Source organism: Xyrauchen texanus, chromosome 15 (genome assembly GCF_025860055.1).
Source record: "Xyrauchen texanus isolate HMW12.3.18 chromosome 15, RBS_HiC_50CHRs, whole genome shotgun sequence".
In the NCBI taxonomy this organism is placed as follows: Eukaryota; Metazoa; Chordata; class Actinopteri; order Cypriniformes; family Catostomidae; genus Xyrauchen; species Xyrauchen texanus.
This window is the reverse complement of record NC_068290.1, coordinates 7189576-7206812: the sequence shown is the minus strand read 5'-3', so window position 1 is coordinate 7206812 and position 17237 is coordinate 7189576. Positions and strand designations below refer to the sequence as shown.

The following is a 17237-nucleotide window of genomic DNA, read 5'->3' as shown; positions in this document are numbered from 1 at the left end:
TTCTATTTGAACTAGACAAACCCAAGTATCAATAAGGCACACCGCTGAAATACACAGGAGCTTATATCATCCCTTAATGTGCACCCAATAAGGCACACCGCTGAAATACACAGGAGCTTATATCATCCCTTAATGTGCACCCAACCATTTCTTATAGTGGCTTTTAATTTTAAAAGCTTTTTTAAATGTAATTGGTGGTGATATAGAAAGTGTATGGGCCGTGCTGACATTGGCTCTCACAAAACCTGTCAAGGACATATCTGGGTCATATTTCATATTAAAACAGAAAAGAAACTATTTTTTTGCTTAAATAAAATCTAAGTCTATTTTTCAGACCATTAAGATTTTTTCACACACTGCCTGGTATATATGTCCTGGAGGGAGGGAAGCTCACTTCCAATGATGTGTGTGGCAGTTCGTACCACCCTATGCAGGGCTTTGTGGTTGTGGGCAGTGCTGTTGCCATACCAGGCAGTGATGCAGCCAGTCAGGATGCTCTCTACAGTGCTGGTTTAGAATCGTGTGAGCATGTGGTGGTTCATTCCAAACTTCATCAGCCATCTCAGGAAGAAGAGGTGCTGGTGAGCCTTCTTCACAACAGCCTCAGTGTGGACCATGAGAGTTTCTCTGTGATGTGGACACTGAGGAACTTGAAGCTGCTGACTCTTTCCACTGCTCCATTGATGGTGATCAGACCTACCACCGTCGTATCATCAGCAAACTTGATGGCATTGGAGCTGTGTGTTGCCACACAGTCATGTGTGTACAGGGAATACAGGAGTGGGCTGAGAACACAGCCCTGTGGGGATCCAGTGTTGATGGTCAGTGATGAGGATATGTTGCTGCACATTCTAATCACCTGGCATCTGCTTGACAGGAAGTCCAGGATCCAGCTGCACAGAAAGCTGTTGAAACCCAGAGCCTGGAGATTCACATAAAGCTGTTACGGCACTATGGTTTTGAATGCTGAGCTGTAGTCTACAAACAGCATTCTCACATATGTGTTCCTTTTTTCCAGGTGGGAGAGAGCAGTGTGTAGTGTAGATGCAATGGCATCATCAGTGGAGCGGTTGTTGCGGTAGGCAAATTGTAGTGAGTCCAGTGAGGCAGGCAGCACAGAGCAGATGTAATCTTTGTTTAGTCTCTCAAAACATTTACTGATGATGGTGGTCAGAGCAACAGGACGCCAGTCATTTAAGCAAGTGATTTTGGATTGCTTTGGTACAGACACAATGGTGGATGTTTTAAAGCTTGTGGGGACCACAGACAAGGAGAGGGAAAGGTTGAAAATGTCCGTAAAAACACCAGCCAGCTTGTTCGCGCATGCTATGATGACGCGGCCCGGAATGCCATCTGAACCCGCGGCTTTACTGATATTCACTCGTTGGAAGAATCAGGTAACATCCGCTGCATAGACAGAGAGTGAACTCACCTCTGTAGCTTCGGCCGTGTGAGCTCTCTCCGCGAGGGTGGTGTTATTTCCCTCGATACGAGCATAACAAGTATTAAGCTCATCTGGGAGAGAGAATTGTTCAGCTGGCAACAATTATTTTAACCCTAACTGATGCAGTGTGTAGCTTCTCATTTTTTAAACAGCCATGTCAGAAGATGTAACCCATGGTTGTGGAAAAGATGTTGTGGAAAATTGCTGGGCTGCATCAAGCAAAGAAAACTATTATGATTGCTGAATTCACTGGAATTGGGTAAAGAGCTGTCCAACGCATTATTAAAACCTGGAAAGATAGTGGTGAACCTTCAGCTTAGTGGAAGAAATGTGGTCGGAAAAAAATCTGAATGATCGTGATCAGAGATGACTAAATGCTTGGTGAAGTCACATCATTAAAAATCAAAATTATAACTCATAGCTATGTTTAATAGTGAAAGTAAGAGCATTTCCACATGCACAAGAATTTACAGGATTGGGACTAAACAGCTGTGCGGCCACAAGAAAGCCACTTGTTAGTGAGGCTAATCAGAAAAAATTACTTTAATTTGCTAGGGAGCATAAAGATTGGACTGTGGAACAATGTAAAAAGGTTGTGTGGTCTGAGTCCAGATTTACCCTATTCCAAAGCGATGGGCATGTCAGGGTTAGAAGGGAAGCGCATGAAGCGATGCACCTTTAATGCATAGTGCCCAATAAGCCTCTGGAGGCAGTATTATGACCTAGAGTTGCTTCAATTGGTCAGGTCTAGGCTCAGCAACAAGCGGTCCAACGAAATATTAGAGTATGTGACTTTGTTTTGGCTAGACAGTGTAATAAACATGGGAGCGGGTTTACAGTACGGAGAATGGAGACTTCACCCACAAGTGGCGAATCAGGTGTGGGAGAGATACAGGCAAACTGCTGTATCTCTTCGCATTGCCCTAAAAATGCTGACTCACTGTCATCTGAACCAAAAAGAGAAGTGCGCGAGAGGCCCAGTGTGTGCACGATAGAGACTGAACAGCAGCCAGAGAAAGTAATAGTTATTACATTTAACTATTTTAGTTTAACAAATTAAACTTAAGCATTCAATTAGTTTTATATCTGTATGTACTGTATAGTGTCTAATAATGTATTGGCAATGAAAACTTACGTTTATCTTGCCTTAGGTTTCCCAGATCTCAGTTCTTTAGGTATTTATAGCTGCGCCACCTGCTCTGTACTATTTTTGGGAGTAACATACACCCCCTTAAAGTGGCAGATACTCTGGAAGTGGTGATTGCTGCTTTTGGAAAAGGTCATGAGGCATCAGTGTATTACTCCCTGTTAATTCAGAGTCTGGGTGACAGAACTTCAACTTCTCTCAAGAGATTATGGGAGAGAGATTTAAACTTGGTATTGGAGGAGGGAGTGTGGGCTAGGATTCTAAAAAACATCAAGTCTGCATCTAGAGATGCAATTTAAGATTTTGTATCGATTCTACTGGACCCCCTCCAGATTGTATAGGCTTGGTCTTAAAGACACACCCACCTGCTGGCGATACCAATCAGAAGACTGGGACACCACCCATGTTTTTTAGGGATGTGTTATGATCCAATAATTTTGGTTGAGGGTTCAGAGCTTCATGTGTGATGTAGTGGACATTAAATTTTCATTTTACCCCAGACTGTATATTTTGGGTGATGGGGTGGTCCTGAATATGGATGATGGATATATGGAGAGCTGGGTCCTGACCGGTGTGATGATTGGCAGGCAGGTAATCCTCAGGGGATGGAGGTCGACTGATGCCCCCTCATTTCATGAGTGGTGTGTCAAATTGGGCAGGGTGACGGCATTTGTGGAGATGGTATATAGATGGATATACATCAGGAAACGGGGAAGCTATCTAGCCTTTTTGGAAGGCTCTCGGGGATGGACCGTGGAGAAAGACTAGTGTTTTTCTTTTATGTTTCTAAATATTTTCTGCTGTTTTATATTCTATTTGTGTGTCTTTGTCAGTTGGTCTTTTGACCACTGGAGTGCTTGTTTGTGTCGGGTGGAGGTGTGTGTGTGTGTTTGATGTTCGGGGGGAACAGTTTAGCATTTTCTGTTGTGTCTATTTGATTTGCTGCATGGAATCAATAAAACAAAATTAATAACAAAAGTTTATCTTGCCAATAAAGCTTTATATAAATTGAATCTGCCCATTTAATATAAAAAAGTCTACTGGAAAATGGCAGAAGTTTTACTTGTATCATAGATACACATTTTTACACACCTGTAAAAATGTGTCTAATGAACTCTTTCCACAAAAACATACATATTTAACATATTTAAATAATTAAAATAAATGATGACTAAACTGTTTTTGGAGACAAATTATAATATATACATTTATGGTTATATTTTAATGTTTGCTTTAATGTATCATATACCATGATTAATCGTGATTAATCACAGAAAATTCGCAGCTGACTTTTATGCAGATTAAAAAGATCATTGCAAATAAAATACAGTACTGTAAAATTATTGTTTTATAATTTTTTTCATAAAAATTTAAAATATATGTTTTTATAAACATTCATGTAATAAATTAATGCTAAGATAATTTTCTTGATATTCACCCAGTACTTAATAACTTTTTTTTAAGGATTAAACAAAATGGATAATTAAATGGATTGAGGAGAATATTCTAAAACACAACACATATTATAAATTATACAAATTATAAATGATAAAATATAAAGATATTTGCTCTTCAAGATATTTGTGGTAATATGATAACCCCTATGATATTAATCTCTGGAGGCTGAAGGAAGAGAGAGAGAGAGAGAGAGAGAGAGAGAGAGAGAGAGAGAGAGAGTAACTCAACAGCGTCTTCAAGGTCACAACACACGTTAATGATTGATTCACACCAAACCATGGATCAAAACAATGTATTGCTATTTAGTCCATTGCAATTTATGCAAATAAATGACTGAAAAAAGAGTTTAGAGTTATTGACAACCACATCAATTTATTCAAAAACTACTAGAAAAGAGACGAAATGGTGTGCCGTATTTCACCAAATATTCTGCAAAATAATACAGCTAAACCCTTTAAAGTGAGCAAGGCAACATCTCTTATACATTTGATAAAGATCACATGAACTTCTAGAGCTCCTATATGAAAACCAACACCTCAATTCTCCATTTGCACATGATGCATCCCTCTCTTCTTACCTCCGTCTTCCTCATCGAAGGAATTCATGCAGGGAAAGTAGACAGCCAGAGCTTCAAACGAGGCTGACAGACTCACGCGGCTCTGGGAGCGCTGCATGCGCCGGCCGCTGCTGCCTGCACCCGTGCCTGCAGTGGAGGTGGCATCTTGGCTTTGCCTGCCCATGTTTACCTCTGATCTTGGAAGGCTAAATGCACAAGTCGGGTGGACCTGCAAGGATTCTTTGATGCTGAGAATGCGGATGCTGGGCTGAATAAGCAGAGCCAAGGAGCATCACTTATCTGCAGCTCAGTCGGGACGCAATCTCTCTGCAGCTGGTTCAGAAGACTATTTGTTTTGGGGTTCGTCTACAATGTGTGGTTTAGAATGCTCTGCGTTGACTGATCTCTCTGGAGTATGCAGCATTAGTATGCATTAGTTGGCGCAGTGAAGCTGTCTGGTCTCCTCTAGCTCTCTCCTTTCTAACACACTCACACAGAAGGAGGGTTGGGAGGGATGCGGAGCCTAGCCCCCTGTCTTGCATTCCCTCTCAGCCAATCAGATCCCACTGTGTGGCTCAGTGCTTCAAATGCTCCTTCACGTGCATGAGCTTTACCCAGAGATACTGCAAATGTGTGTGTGTGTGTGTGTGTGTGTGTGTGTGTGAGGCCATTAGGTACCTGAGCATCTCCTGCCCTGACTGTCCACATGCTAGTCAGCCACAGTTCATGTGCTATACACACACACACACACACACACACACACACACACACACACAAAGTGCTAATTCCTTTTCTCCTCGGCTCTTAAAAGGATGTTATTTATTTCTCGGTGCTGACGTTCATCTTTAATCTTGTGTCGCCACCTCTCCCTTCACTATCTCCCTGTGTAAATATTTACCACAGAAAATGTCAGAAAATGTCAAATGCCACTTTGACGTCAATACAATTTCAAATGGTGGATAAAAATACTAGTTTTACATTTCTTAAGAAATTCGTGCAAAATCAGCTTCAGTTTTGTGGGTGGTTGCGATGATGTTACTATGCGGTTGCTAGGGTGTTCATATGATATCAAAACGTCAGCCAAAGTCAAAGGCCACAATCACACTAATCTGTTTTCAGTCACCTAAAGTGGAGAGCGTTTTGGATACACTCTTGTTTTCGGTGGAGGAAAGCACCATTCCAGTGTGGATGAGAGGCGTAAATGTAGAAAAATCATTGTGTATTAGTCTGGAAGTGGCCAATCCCAAAGTTTCTTTGATATTCTAGATATAGCATTGGTCCCTCCCTCAACGAAAGTCTATTGTTTTATCGTCCATTAGGAGAATATCATAAGTCTGATTGCTTTAAAATTAACAGAGTACATCTCTTCAACAAATATGTAATTTGATGTATCATTCATGTCCGTAACGCAAACAGTGTGGGACGAGTTACACACCGAAGTTTCATTTTTAGGTTTAGGCATTTGTTAAAGTCCTTAACCCTAAAGAGCCCCTTTTCGACCATTGGGCCAGGGCTATTAACTGGTCAGCAGGGGCCAATAGAGGACCTGGAGACCAAAATAGATCTGTATTCACACCATCGGGCCAACAGCATTGCCCCAAAACCCGCACTTAATACATCGCCCTGGTGCCATCCATTTCACAAGCAAAAAGGAAATTCAAGCTGAGGTCTAAACAAACTTTGTAGAGTAGCCTGCCCTCGAAATTAACAGGGATTTGTACTGTGCCCGCAATTTCTTTTTAACCTGTACCATTGTGCGCTGGATACACAACTTGGCAAGTTCAGAGACAATGTACTTAATAATGTCTTTGTTCTGCAGATGCCATCGAGCTGATGTTGCACATTTTCATCAGCCCAAATATTCAGAAGAGCCCTGATTTCGTCTATTGACCAATACTGACAATTCTCCATTTTCTGTTGAGGTAGCTGGTTGCTGGTATATGACTGGAGTCTTCATCTCATGTGAGTGAGCGTATATTACTTTAAACATACTAGTATTATTCATTTCTGTCACTGTATAACTTTAAAGCTTAAAAGTGTTTAATTTCTGGGTCACTAGCGTTATCATACAGAATGGCAAAAATAATCACTGTATTTTTTTTTTCAGATTCCAGAAAGCATCCCTGTTTTTCACTAGTTGTACAAACAGATAGTCCCGCCCCAAACTCCTGCCTTGATGTTTTAGGTGAAATCAACCTAAAAAAATGGCTTACTTATAGTTAACTAACATAGATGCAAGGAAAAAACATTGGGAAAAAATGGTCCACTGTAATATTCATGTTACAATTCTTTTTTTTTTACCATGGGAAGGTGTGAGTTCTGAAGTCTGTCTAGCAAACATGACAGAACATAACACAATGTCCTGTGACTTCAGAAGCTGCCAAAAAGTGCTTTCATCCTGATGCCCAACCAAACACGAGCTCTTATGGAGCTGTGAAACAGCAGAGGGGGCAGAGGTGATGTCTGAACATCCTCATGATTGAATACAGCATCCGTTCAAAGGAAATCAACCTAAAAGACAAATCAATAAGAGAATTACAGCACAAACTGAACTAGTTTGAACTGGTCTAAATGAGGTAATTACTGTTAAACTCTCAACAGGACTGACAGCTAGAGAACCTAAGAACGTTCTTTGAAAATTCAACATGCACAATGAGAACTTTTCAAAATATGCTTTTCTTTTGGGCAAAAAAAATTAATGAACAATATGCATTAACAAAAATGGAAAATAAAAAAGATTTAAAAATAACAGTAAAAACATTTGCATCACCAGGAGTTTACATACAATCCCAATTCCGAAAAAGTTGGGACCGAATGAGAAATGCTAATAAAAACGTCAGTGATTTGTATATGATGTTTTACCTTGTAAAATTCATAGTTTTTTTTAAATGTACTGTAATTTTGAATCAGATGATTGCAACACACTCCAAAAAAGTTGGGACAGTCGAGTGTTTAAAACACTGTGAAACATCAAAATGTCTTCTAAAAACACTTATTAAGCATTTGGGCACTGAAGACACAAGTTTGTTAAGTTTGGAATTTTCCCCCATTCATAATTTGATGGGGTCTTTGTTGCCATATGGTGTGCTTCATAATGCACCACACATTCTCAATTTAAGACAGGTCAGGACTGCAGGCAGGCCAATCCAGCACCTGCACTCTCTGCTTACACAGCCATGCACTTGTAATCCGGGCAGTATGTGGTTGAAATTGTCCTGCTGGAAAATGCAGGGAGGTCCCTGGAAAAGATGGTGCTGGATGGCAGTATATGTTGCTCCAAAATGTGTACATATCTGTCTGCATTCATGGTGTTCACACAGATGTGCGAGTTACCCATGCCATGGGCACTGACACACCCCTGGCCCATACAGACACTGGCTTTTGGACCTGACACTGATAACAGCTTGTATGGTCCTTTTCCTCTTTGGCCCAGAGAACACTACGGCTGTGTTTTTAAAAAATTTGAAATGTGGACTCGTCCGACCAAAAAACATGGTTCCACTGTTCTACTTTCCATCTAAGATGAGGCCGAGCCCAGGGAAGTTGGCAGCACTTCTGGACAGTGTTGATGTAGGGCTTCTGCTTTGCATTGTAAAGTCTTAACTTGCATCTGTGGATGCAGCGGCGAGTGGTGTTGACTAACAAAGGTTTACTGAAGTATTCCCGAGCCCATGTCATGATATCCATTACAGATGAATGACATTTTTTAAGACATTGACGTCTGAAGGATCAGAGATTACGCACATTCAGAAGTGGTTTTTGATTCCTTGAATCCTTTAACTATATAGTGCACTGTAGAGGGTGAAATATCCCAAATCCTTCAAATTTGACTTTGGGGTGAATAAATGAATGAACATTACATTTATATACCGCTTTCTGACACTACACTCAAAGCGCTTTACACAGTGAACAGGGGACTCTCCTCAACCACCACCAGTGTGCAGCATCCACCTGGATGATGTGACGGCAGCCATAGTGCGCCAGTACGCTCTCCACACACTAGCACACAATGTTGGGGAACATTGTTCTTCTCAAAGTGCTGGATTATTTGCTGAAGCATCTATTGGCAAATTGGCAAGCCTTGAATGATCCTTGCTCTTGGAGGACTAGGCTGTTTTTGGAGGCTCCTTATATACTATGACACGATTCCTTCACCTGTTTAACATCTGTTTCACATTGCCTTGTTATATCAACTCGTAAAATTGTTATTAGTCTTAAATTGCCCCGTCTCAACTTATTTGTTGTGTGTTGTAATCATCTGATTTGAAATTACTGTACATTTAAAAAATAAAAAATAAATAAAAAGGTGAATATTAGTGGTTGGCCGATATATATTGCAGATGCCAATAAATTGGCCGATATTCTGTCTTTTTTAAATATCGCTTTGGCAGATACATTTTCCTGTTTGGCCTATTTTTTTCTTGAGGGTGCCAAAAATCATCTGCTTGCATGTGAAATGACTGAGACATGTAAACGACCAGTCACGGTTTGTTTTGTTGTTACATGCATCATGCTACTACAATAACAGACCGGTGTGCAACACGGTGTCATTTAAATGGTCCACATATCAGAGCAGTGACAGATGCATTTGAGCTCATAGTGTCTCCTATAGAGTTTGTTTTAGAAGAGATCTCAACAATGTTTCAAACTGTACTCTGATGGCCAAGATCCCAATGTCTCCAATCAAAAGTCAGAATTTTCAATATGAACTCAAACATTTCTCGGTTTTCATTAATCTCTTCCATGTTCAGCAGTTTTCTGTGATTCACAAGATTCAGCAGAAGCATGTAACCACAAGCAAAGAATGGCAAAGAAATATAAACCAAATGTAGTCAAAAACCACAATCAGAAGCTTTAAAGAAAGAGGAAGTGGAGATTAGCAGCTCACAGAAATTAAGGTTAGATTAAATGATTTAAGAATCAGTGTATTCTCAAAACAAGCTTAAAGTTGTAATTACCACTTCAGTAAACTGATGCACAAGCCTCATGGACTACTTTTATGATGCTTTTGGGTCATTTTTAAGCTTTAAAGTGAGTTACGGTCATTGTAATAAGATGGACTGGGACATTTCTGCATGAGAACAAGTCATGAGTGTGAGAAAATGATGACTGAATTTTGATTTATGGGTATTCCTTTAAAGCCTAAAAGCCAATGAGTAAATTCCCAAGAGTCAACATAATAGATTGCATACTTAAAAGCTTTCATAGCATATATTGCAATATTCCAGGATGTGTGGTTAAAATAATTTAATAGCTTTAGAAATAACAAAACCACTTGGCTGAATGGGTTTATGATGTTTCAATTAAAAAAACACCACCTTGTACCTGGAAGTTCCTAGTGAAAATTATTAAGAACAAAACATTATGGATACCGTAATTTCCGGACTATAAGCCACGGCTCGCGGCTTAAACAACGACGCGGCTAATATATGGATTTTTCCCACTTTCAAATTTTATTTAAAAAAAAAAAACATTCTGTGACGTGCTCAGTTTTTTGGCGGCATGAAGCTTTCATTAGACCAATGAAATTGCCTAACGGGTTAAGGTCAAACAACTTTTTTGTTTACTGTTTAGATTAAATCGAGCGTGCTCAAACTTCCCATCATTCTGATTACGGTAGTCATTTTGTCACCCTCAAGACACGGAGAAATTCATATGATGCAGCTTTCAAGTTGAAGGATTGATCTGGCAGATTGAAAAGGAAATAGAACTGCTGCACGGGAGACGTTGGATACAGCAGTGTGATGAATTGACTCAGTGCAAAAAGACAACTAAATCTGAGGCTATTCAACTCCGACACCGAAGGAGATGACTTCAGTGGTTTCATGTGCACAAGAGGAGTAAGATAGTGACCAATGACTTTCTTGCTAGGCTACTGTTTACTGCTAATTTGTAATTTTTTGTTACAAGCCGTGTGGCAGCGGGGGCATGGTCAAGCGCCCGTCCGGGAGAGAAAAGCGGTAAGGGCGCTTACACCTGAGCTAATGTCTAACACCTGTGTCTAATTTCAGTAAGCGTGGGGAGAGCGGCATAAAAAGGCAGCAGAGAGAGTGTGAGAGAGTGAGTGACAGACAGACACACGTCAGTCTAGTGTTGGCGCATAGAAGACCAAGAATTGAGAAACTTTATAAAATTGATTGTAAACATTGCTGTGGCCATTAAAAGCCTTACCTGGAACGTCAAGTGCCCTGCTTCACATGTCCTTCTTGGGAAAACTGTCACACTGGCACCAGTGTGACAGTTTTCAGCACTTGATGTAAGCGCCCTTACCGCTTTTCTCTCCCGGACGGGCGCTTGCCCACGCCCCCGCTGCCACACCGTGTTTCGTTAAAGCCTGTGTAAAGTTAATTTGTTTCAATGTACCGGTAGGCACCTGCGGCTTATAGACAGGTGCGGCTTATTTATGTTCAAAATAATATTTTTTTTTAAATTCAGTGGGTGCGGTTTATATACAGGTTCGCTCAATAGTCCGGAAATTACGGTACTAATAATCCAAAAAGTTATTTGAAATGTGATTAATCTGGAAATGCACACAAATTTAAGGAAAATCATGACTGCTTTTTGGCGCGCATCTAAATATTAGGATTCCCATACCTTTTGACCAATGAGGTTTTCCAGTCATTTAGTCATTATGACTTGATTACTAAATAAATAAATAAATAAAAAAATTATGGAGATTCCACTCACAGAGAGCAATTTCTAGTCAATGAAGCACTTTAGAGTTGAGCATAACTAGAATAACGTAGCCACTATAGAAACTTTAATTATGTTTTCGTTATTTTATATAACTTTTACAAAAATGATGCCTGGAAATTAAATTCCAGATATATGGAGCACCTTTAAACCTTTAAGACTACTCAAACGATGAATGATTAACATATCATAGATTTATATACAGTAGGTAGTCAATACTGGTGTTTAACTATAATATGAAAATAAATCACGTGAAGTCACAGACAGACGGCACATTTCTGGTACACGATAACATCTCATGTTATGGGAATTTAAAGAATGTCACGCACAAGAGAAACAGAAATGTGTAACATCTGATTATGTTTTGATCACCTTAGACTGGTGTGTGTGTATATATAAACAATTGTACTGAAAGGTGAGTAGTTTGTTTACATCCTCAAATGCCTGCCTTCATCCCAGACAGACCTGCGACACATACCGCACACAACACCAGATAAAGATCTGCATAAATCTAACAGAATGAATGTCTGTTGTGAGGAAACATCAACAAGTATAAAATCATCACTGACCATGTGTATATTCCAGACAGTAAAATATGATAAACGTGCATTTTAATGGGTGAATCTCACGAAGAAATGTCCAGGTGATATTTTACCCAAAATCAAGACATTTTATATTGCATTATGAAAAAACTGTATTTTAGGCTTTTTAAGACCCAAAAACAGATATTTTCATAAATAATGCAGACCGTCTTTTCAATGACATGACAGGGAACAGTCTGCACGTTTACATGCATGTTCTTACACTGATTATGCTTAATAAGCGGACAACGCATGCGGCCATGTAAGCGCAATAAATCGTGTTCTTTTATCGCCCCATTACACTGATTTTGAATGCCGTGTAAACACCTTACACTTTGTTCTTACCGGCTCATCCAATGTGCGCATGTGTTGAGCGTATGTCTCTGCACGGTTTGACGTCAAAAGTAAAGAATAATGTGATTATTTCAAATGTCATGTAAATGCTGATATCTTGCCTTGTCAAACTTTTTTAAATTACATTTTTAGAGAATAATCATTGTATTGGTGTGCATGTAAATGGGCTGACTGCCTCACTTTAAAGCTTAAAAAGAACCCAAAAGTATCATAAAAGTAGTCCATGCAGCTTGTGCATCATATTCCAAGTCCAGTTTTGGTGAGAACCAAACCAGTACTTCAGTTATTTTTCAGTGAAAATCTTGATGCCCTCTGCACATTCATGAAATTTGTTCACAGTGGCATGCCCGTTCATTCAAGACCATGTGAGCCACATGGATTACATTTATGATATGTTTGTGTGATTTTTCAGTTTCAAAGTGAGTTTCTATCAACTGTCATTGTAAACATGGACTACTTTTGTGTTCTGCAAAAGAAAGAAATGCATGCATGAGAGTGAGTAAATTATGACAGATTTTCATTTTTTAACAGTTTATTCAGTTAAAGGTTTTTAACTGTGTCATCCATCGACAAAAGCCTCTTTACATAACAAATTTAAATGTTTCCGCACAACATGTAAATGTCGGACTGAAGCGATCAGGAATCAAGTTCAATCACTCGTGCAGGTGCTACACAGAGCCAGGAATAGTACATGGTTTGGCGAATAGAAAGCTACAGAATGTTTTCATAGTACAATGAACTCTATTCTCAAAAGATCAAGGAACATTAGATTCCATATTCAAATAATGCCTCAGTGCACACCTCATTTAACATTTATGATTTTTTAACAACTTTCACAAGTTTCATTTAACATTTATGATTTAACAACTTTCACAAGTTGTACGTCGAACGTTGATGGCAAACACGATAACCGGCGTGATGAAGGGATAGTATTCCTTTTGCGTGTGTTTTCGTAGTCTGTTTCAGAAGACAAAAGACAAACAGAGCTGATTTGCTTCACAATTCCACAGAAGAACAGATCCACTGGCAAGTTGCGTGTCCGTTACGAGTTGTATTCGTCCAATAACACTCACAAAAATTGAGAGTTCATGGCAAATTTGCAGCAAACTTGCAACAATTTCGCCACTGATCATTTTCACATGTTAATGAGCTTTGCGGCCAGTGTTGCCAAAGATTTGCTGCAGGTTCACCACTACCGGTAAAGAGCTGCAAACATTTGTGGTGGATCACAAGCTCATATGCATGTGAAAATAACACATGGCAAATTTGTGGCAAATTTGCGGCTAGTTTGCCAGAACTGTACTTTTTTGTAAGGGAATTGCTCTTGACACGGTAAATATGCAAATAAGAACATTAACTTGGGGTTTATGAATGTAAAGTGTGAAACTTTGGAACATGAATACCCAGGGTAATTAATGGGGCTTTTCCACTGCACGGTACAAATCGACTCTGCTCGCTTTTTGGGGGTTTTCCACTGTGGAGAGTACATGGTACCTGCTACTTTTTTAGTACCACCTCGGTTGAGGTCCCAAGCAAGCCGAGCCGATATTAAATGTGACATCAAAATCCTGCAGATCACTGATTGGTCAGAAAGAATCGTCACTACCAGTGTCACTGGATTTCCGACACGTGACATCAACCCGCTATTTTTAAAGTTAGTAACAGCGATAAAAGTATCATTTGTTCACGTGACTTTCGAATTGTGAAAAAAGAAATGGCTGTGTGCAAAACCACGCTGTGGTCAATAAACAAGGTGCAGATGGTCCACTCGTTATCGATGTCGAAATGAAAAAGTCTCTCAGGAAGTGTCTCAGCTGTTGGCCGCACACGGCTACCACCGGACCTACCAACAGTTTAGGGAAAAGTTAAAAAAGCTTAAAAGTGACTACAGAACCATCGAGGAAAAGTAGAAGGGGTTCGACCAAATTGATGCTATCTAAACTGGCGAGCAATGGGAGTGAGAGTGCCCTGGACTCAGCCACAATGGATGATGGTATGTTTTGTAATGTTAACTCTATACTCTGCTTGAAAGCTTCACTTTATTTAATTTACCAGCTACTGGAAGCTTGCTTCTAAATCAACCAGGCCAATTCAACTTGTGTAAAATCACCATGCAACAACTGCTTTATGCAGCACAATGAGCTAGTAGCTAACAGCTAGCGGTTGTGTTATTGTTTTAGTCAGTTTGTGTCGTGTTTAAGATGATGTCACGGCAGTAGAGGCGGCGCAACTATGACAGTCAGCCTATAATCTAACCCACGTTGAGATGGCACTAAACTGCAGTGGAAATGCAAGTTCAGAAACGTAAAGCGAGTAGAGTTGAGGCGAGTCGAACTGTAACGTGCAGTGGAAAAGTGCCATAACTAACCCAGGACCCTGGGTTAACAATTTCAAATGTGAAAAGCCCTAATGTAAGGCTGAAGCCTACCAAACAATATCTGGAGAGAACAGATACTCATTCTCAGATACACAGATACTATGGTCACACATACTCACAAAGCCCCACTGAGACTAATTATCCTCATCAAGCCAAAAAATGTGCAGAGATCATACCTCAGACAAAGATGAAATATTGTTTCATCTCAACATATTTTCGTTTTCCTTCAGGAATGACGGAATGCGACCACAGTCACATTTTAGCTTCTGAGTACCGTTCATTTGCGTAGTGTCTTGAGAGGGGATGAGCGGGGGCCGTGAAAAAAGGGATCAGAGGAAAATCTGGAGCACAGATCACCATGGCTACTAAGAATGTGACATGCTCTTGTTTGTGTCAGGTAACGGGTGTTTGTCACAGTGGAAGATAAAGAAGATGTGCTATTTTCTACAGGCACGTTTTGCCTTATTTGACCGAGCAATGCATTAATTCAGGACTGCAAAAGTTACATTGAATTAACTTGTGAGATTAATTTAATTAAATGATAATCAAGTATCAATAATCAAATTTGTCAGAATAAGAGCACTTGCACAGATTAGAATGAAGATTTAAAAAAATTTCGCACCAGTCTATCATTGTAAAATAATCTATTTCAGATAACCCTGCCCATAAATTACAAATAAAAACAAAACAAACTCTGGTAGGTCACTTTAAATATATAAAACAAAAAAAAGAAGGCAAAGTCCCTTTAAGGCTGTGCAGGGATCAAGATAATCATTTATGTGAACTCATTTACATGAACCGTATGAAAGAACCGAATAAAGCTAAATATAAGGCAATTGTTTATGTTAATCAGTTCATTTACATGAACCGATCTGTTCAAATGATTAGGTTTTCTCACCACTACATGAGAAATAGGACAGTTAAGGTTAGTGTGTTTAATTACTCCCTCAGCTCCATTCCTGCATTTGCAATACAATGTGGCAAATGTAGCATTTTGTGATGCCACAGCGCTACTCGTTGGAAAATGGAGCTCGTTAATGGAAAAGCTACACTACTGTGAATATAGCTTCCCTTCAGTCACACTACTGAAAAATGTTGTTGAGTAAGTAGCATAACTACTTTAAGTTAACTACTCCCCAACATTGATGATTAGTCCTCCAAAGCATGGCAGAATGGAGCTGCTTAAATGTTCATTATCCGTGTAGAATGTTTTTCTATCAAATGACAGGTTTCACATGGTGTTCTGCCAAGCTACTAATTGCAGGTCAGTCTGAAAAGCTTTGACCACATTAAGTTAAGGAAGCCGTTGTATTTGACCTTTGCTTGGAAACACTCCAAACATCACAGGCTATGCTGAAATACTTCTGTCTGCACACTTTGTCTTTTTTTGTGTGTGTGTGTGTAAACACTCTTGAGAGAAACTCAATTTAGCAAGGCCATAACTCAACTCAGCGCCAGAGGTCTGCTAGCTCCCAGTGTTTCATGTCTAAACCTAAAACTACAACATCATCTAAACTGTGTTTTGTATCTGTTCCTAATCTACATGGTCAGTTCGGGTCATCACGATACCACAATTTCAGTTGTCGATAACAATATGAGAGAAATGTATCAATTAGGGTACTGAATTGAGTTGGAAGTCAGTAAACGCGAAGGACGTAAACACATATTTTGGATTAGGGGGCACCAATGGTAATAATTTAAGAATTAACAATTGAAAAACCCACATCTTTTGACCAATTCTCTGAATATTGGGGAGGGGGCAGTACCCCAATGTCTATGGTGGTTTTCTGCCCTAGTATTACCGATACTGTAGAAAGACTGGTATTGATGGAAAACAATGATGTTGGTGCCCATTTACATGCATTGTATGGACCTACAGAGCGGAGATATTCTTCAAAAACACATAAACTGTGTTCAGCAAATGAAAGAAAGTCATACACATCTGGGATGGCATGAGGGTGAATAAATTATGAGAGAATTTACATTTTTGGGTGAACTATCCCTTTAAACAGATAAGTGTGGCCATGGCCTTAGTACAGAAGAAATGGTTCCTTTGACATCCATAGTTAGTTTGCCAGCGAGGAACCTAAACAAGCTGGCCACCAAGATGGTTTGTGAACATTTTTCTCTATCCCCTGCAAAGCAGCATTACCCACCATCTGTCAGTGAGTAGTGGCATCTACTCATTTAATGTCCCTTCTGCTCTCCCTCAAAGTAATGTCTCTGGAAATGGACCGAGGAAAGGTTTAAAAAGCTTGTCAAAGATTATTTTCAAGTGCACATAATATTTTTCCAAACTGCCCATCTCCAAAAACACATTGCTGAGGAAATGAACAACACAATATGAATCCTCAGAAAAATATGTGAGAAAGACAGTATGAAAGACATAATGGGAAATTATCTATGAAAAGGACTGTAAGAGGCAAGAGGTAATTAAGAGAAAACTTTCTTTGGGAGACATTTTTTAAATGGTTGTGTGTGTGTGTTTGGTAACAGTAAAATGTGAGAACAAATGATTTGAGGGAAAGCACTAGAGAAGTAGTAACTTAAAGTGGTTTTCCACCATCGGGCCAAACAATTCTGAGCACTTTGGGTAACTGTTCCAGTAGCTTTTCCACTTGAGCACT

At 39.6% G+C, this 17237-nt stretch overlaps 2 protein-coding genes across 27 annotated transcripts in view; one reads left to right on the top strand and one right to left on the bottom strand.

The window, feature by feature from the left end:
* upk1a (uroplakin 1a) overlaps nucleotides 1-17237 on the top strand; it is a 702734-nt gene that overhangs the window by 476727 nt on the left and 208770 nt on the right. The window lies entirely within an intron of this gene.
* The window catches only part of LOC127656495 (regulating synaptic membrane exocytosis protein 2-like), a 202204-nt gene that overhangs the window by 7004 nt on the left and 177963 nt on the right, over nucleotides 1-17237 (bottom strand). For 2 of the 25 annotated variants that reach the window (XM_052144859.1, XM_052144860.1), the window contains exon 1: nucleotides 4627-5036. The exons of the other annotated variants lie outside the window; for them this stretch is intronic. In XM_052144859.1, coding sequence (XP_052000819.1) covers nucleotides 4627-4789 — 163 coding nt within the window. In that variant the 5' untranslated portion in view covers nucleotides 4790-5036. Of the gene's footprint in view, nucleotides 1-4626; nucleotides 5037-17237 lie in introns of those variants that run through there. 25 annotated transcript variants of the gene reach the window in all.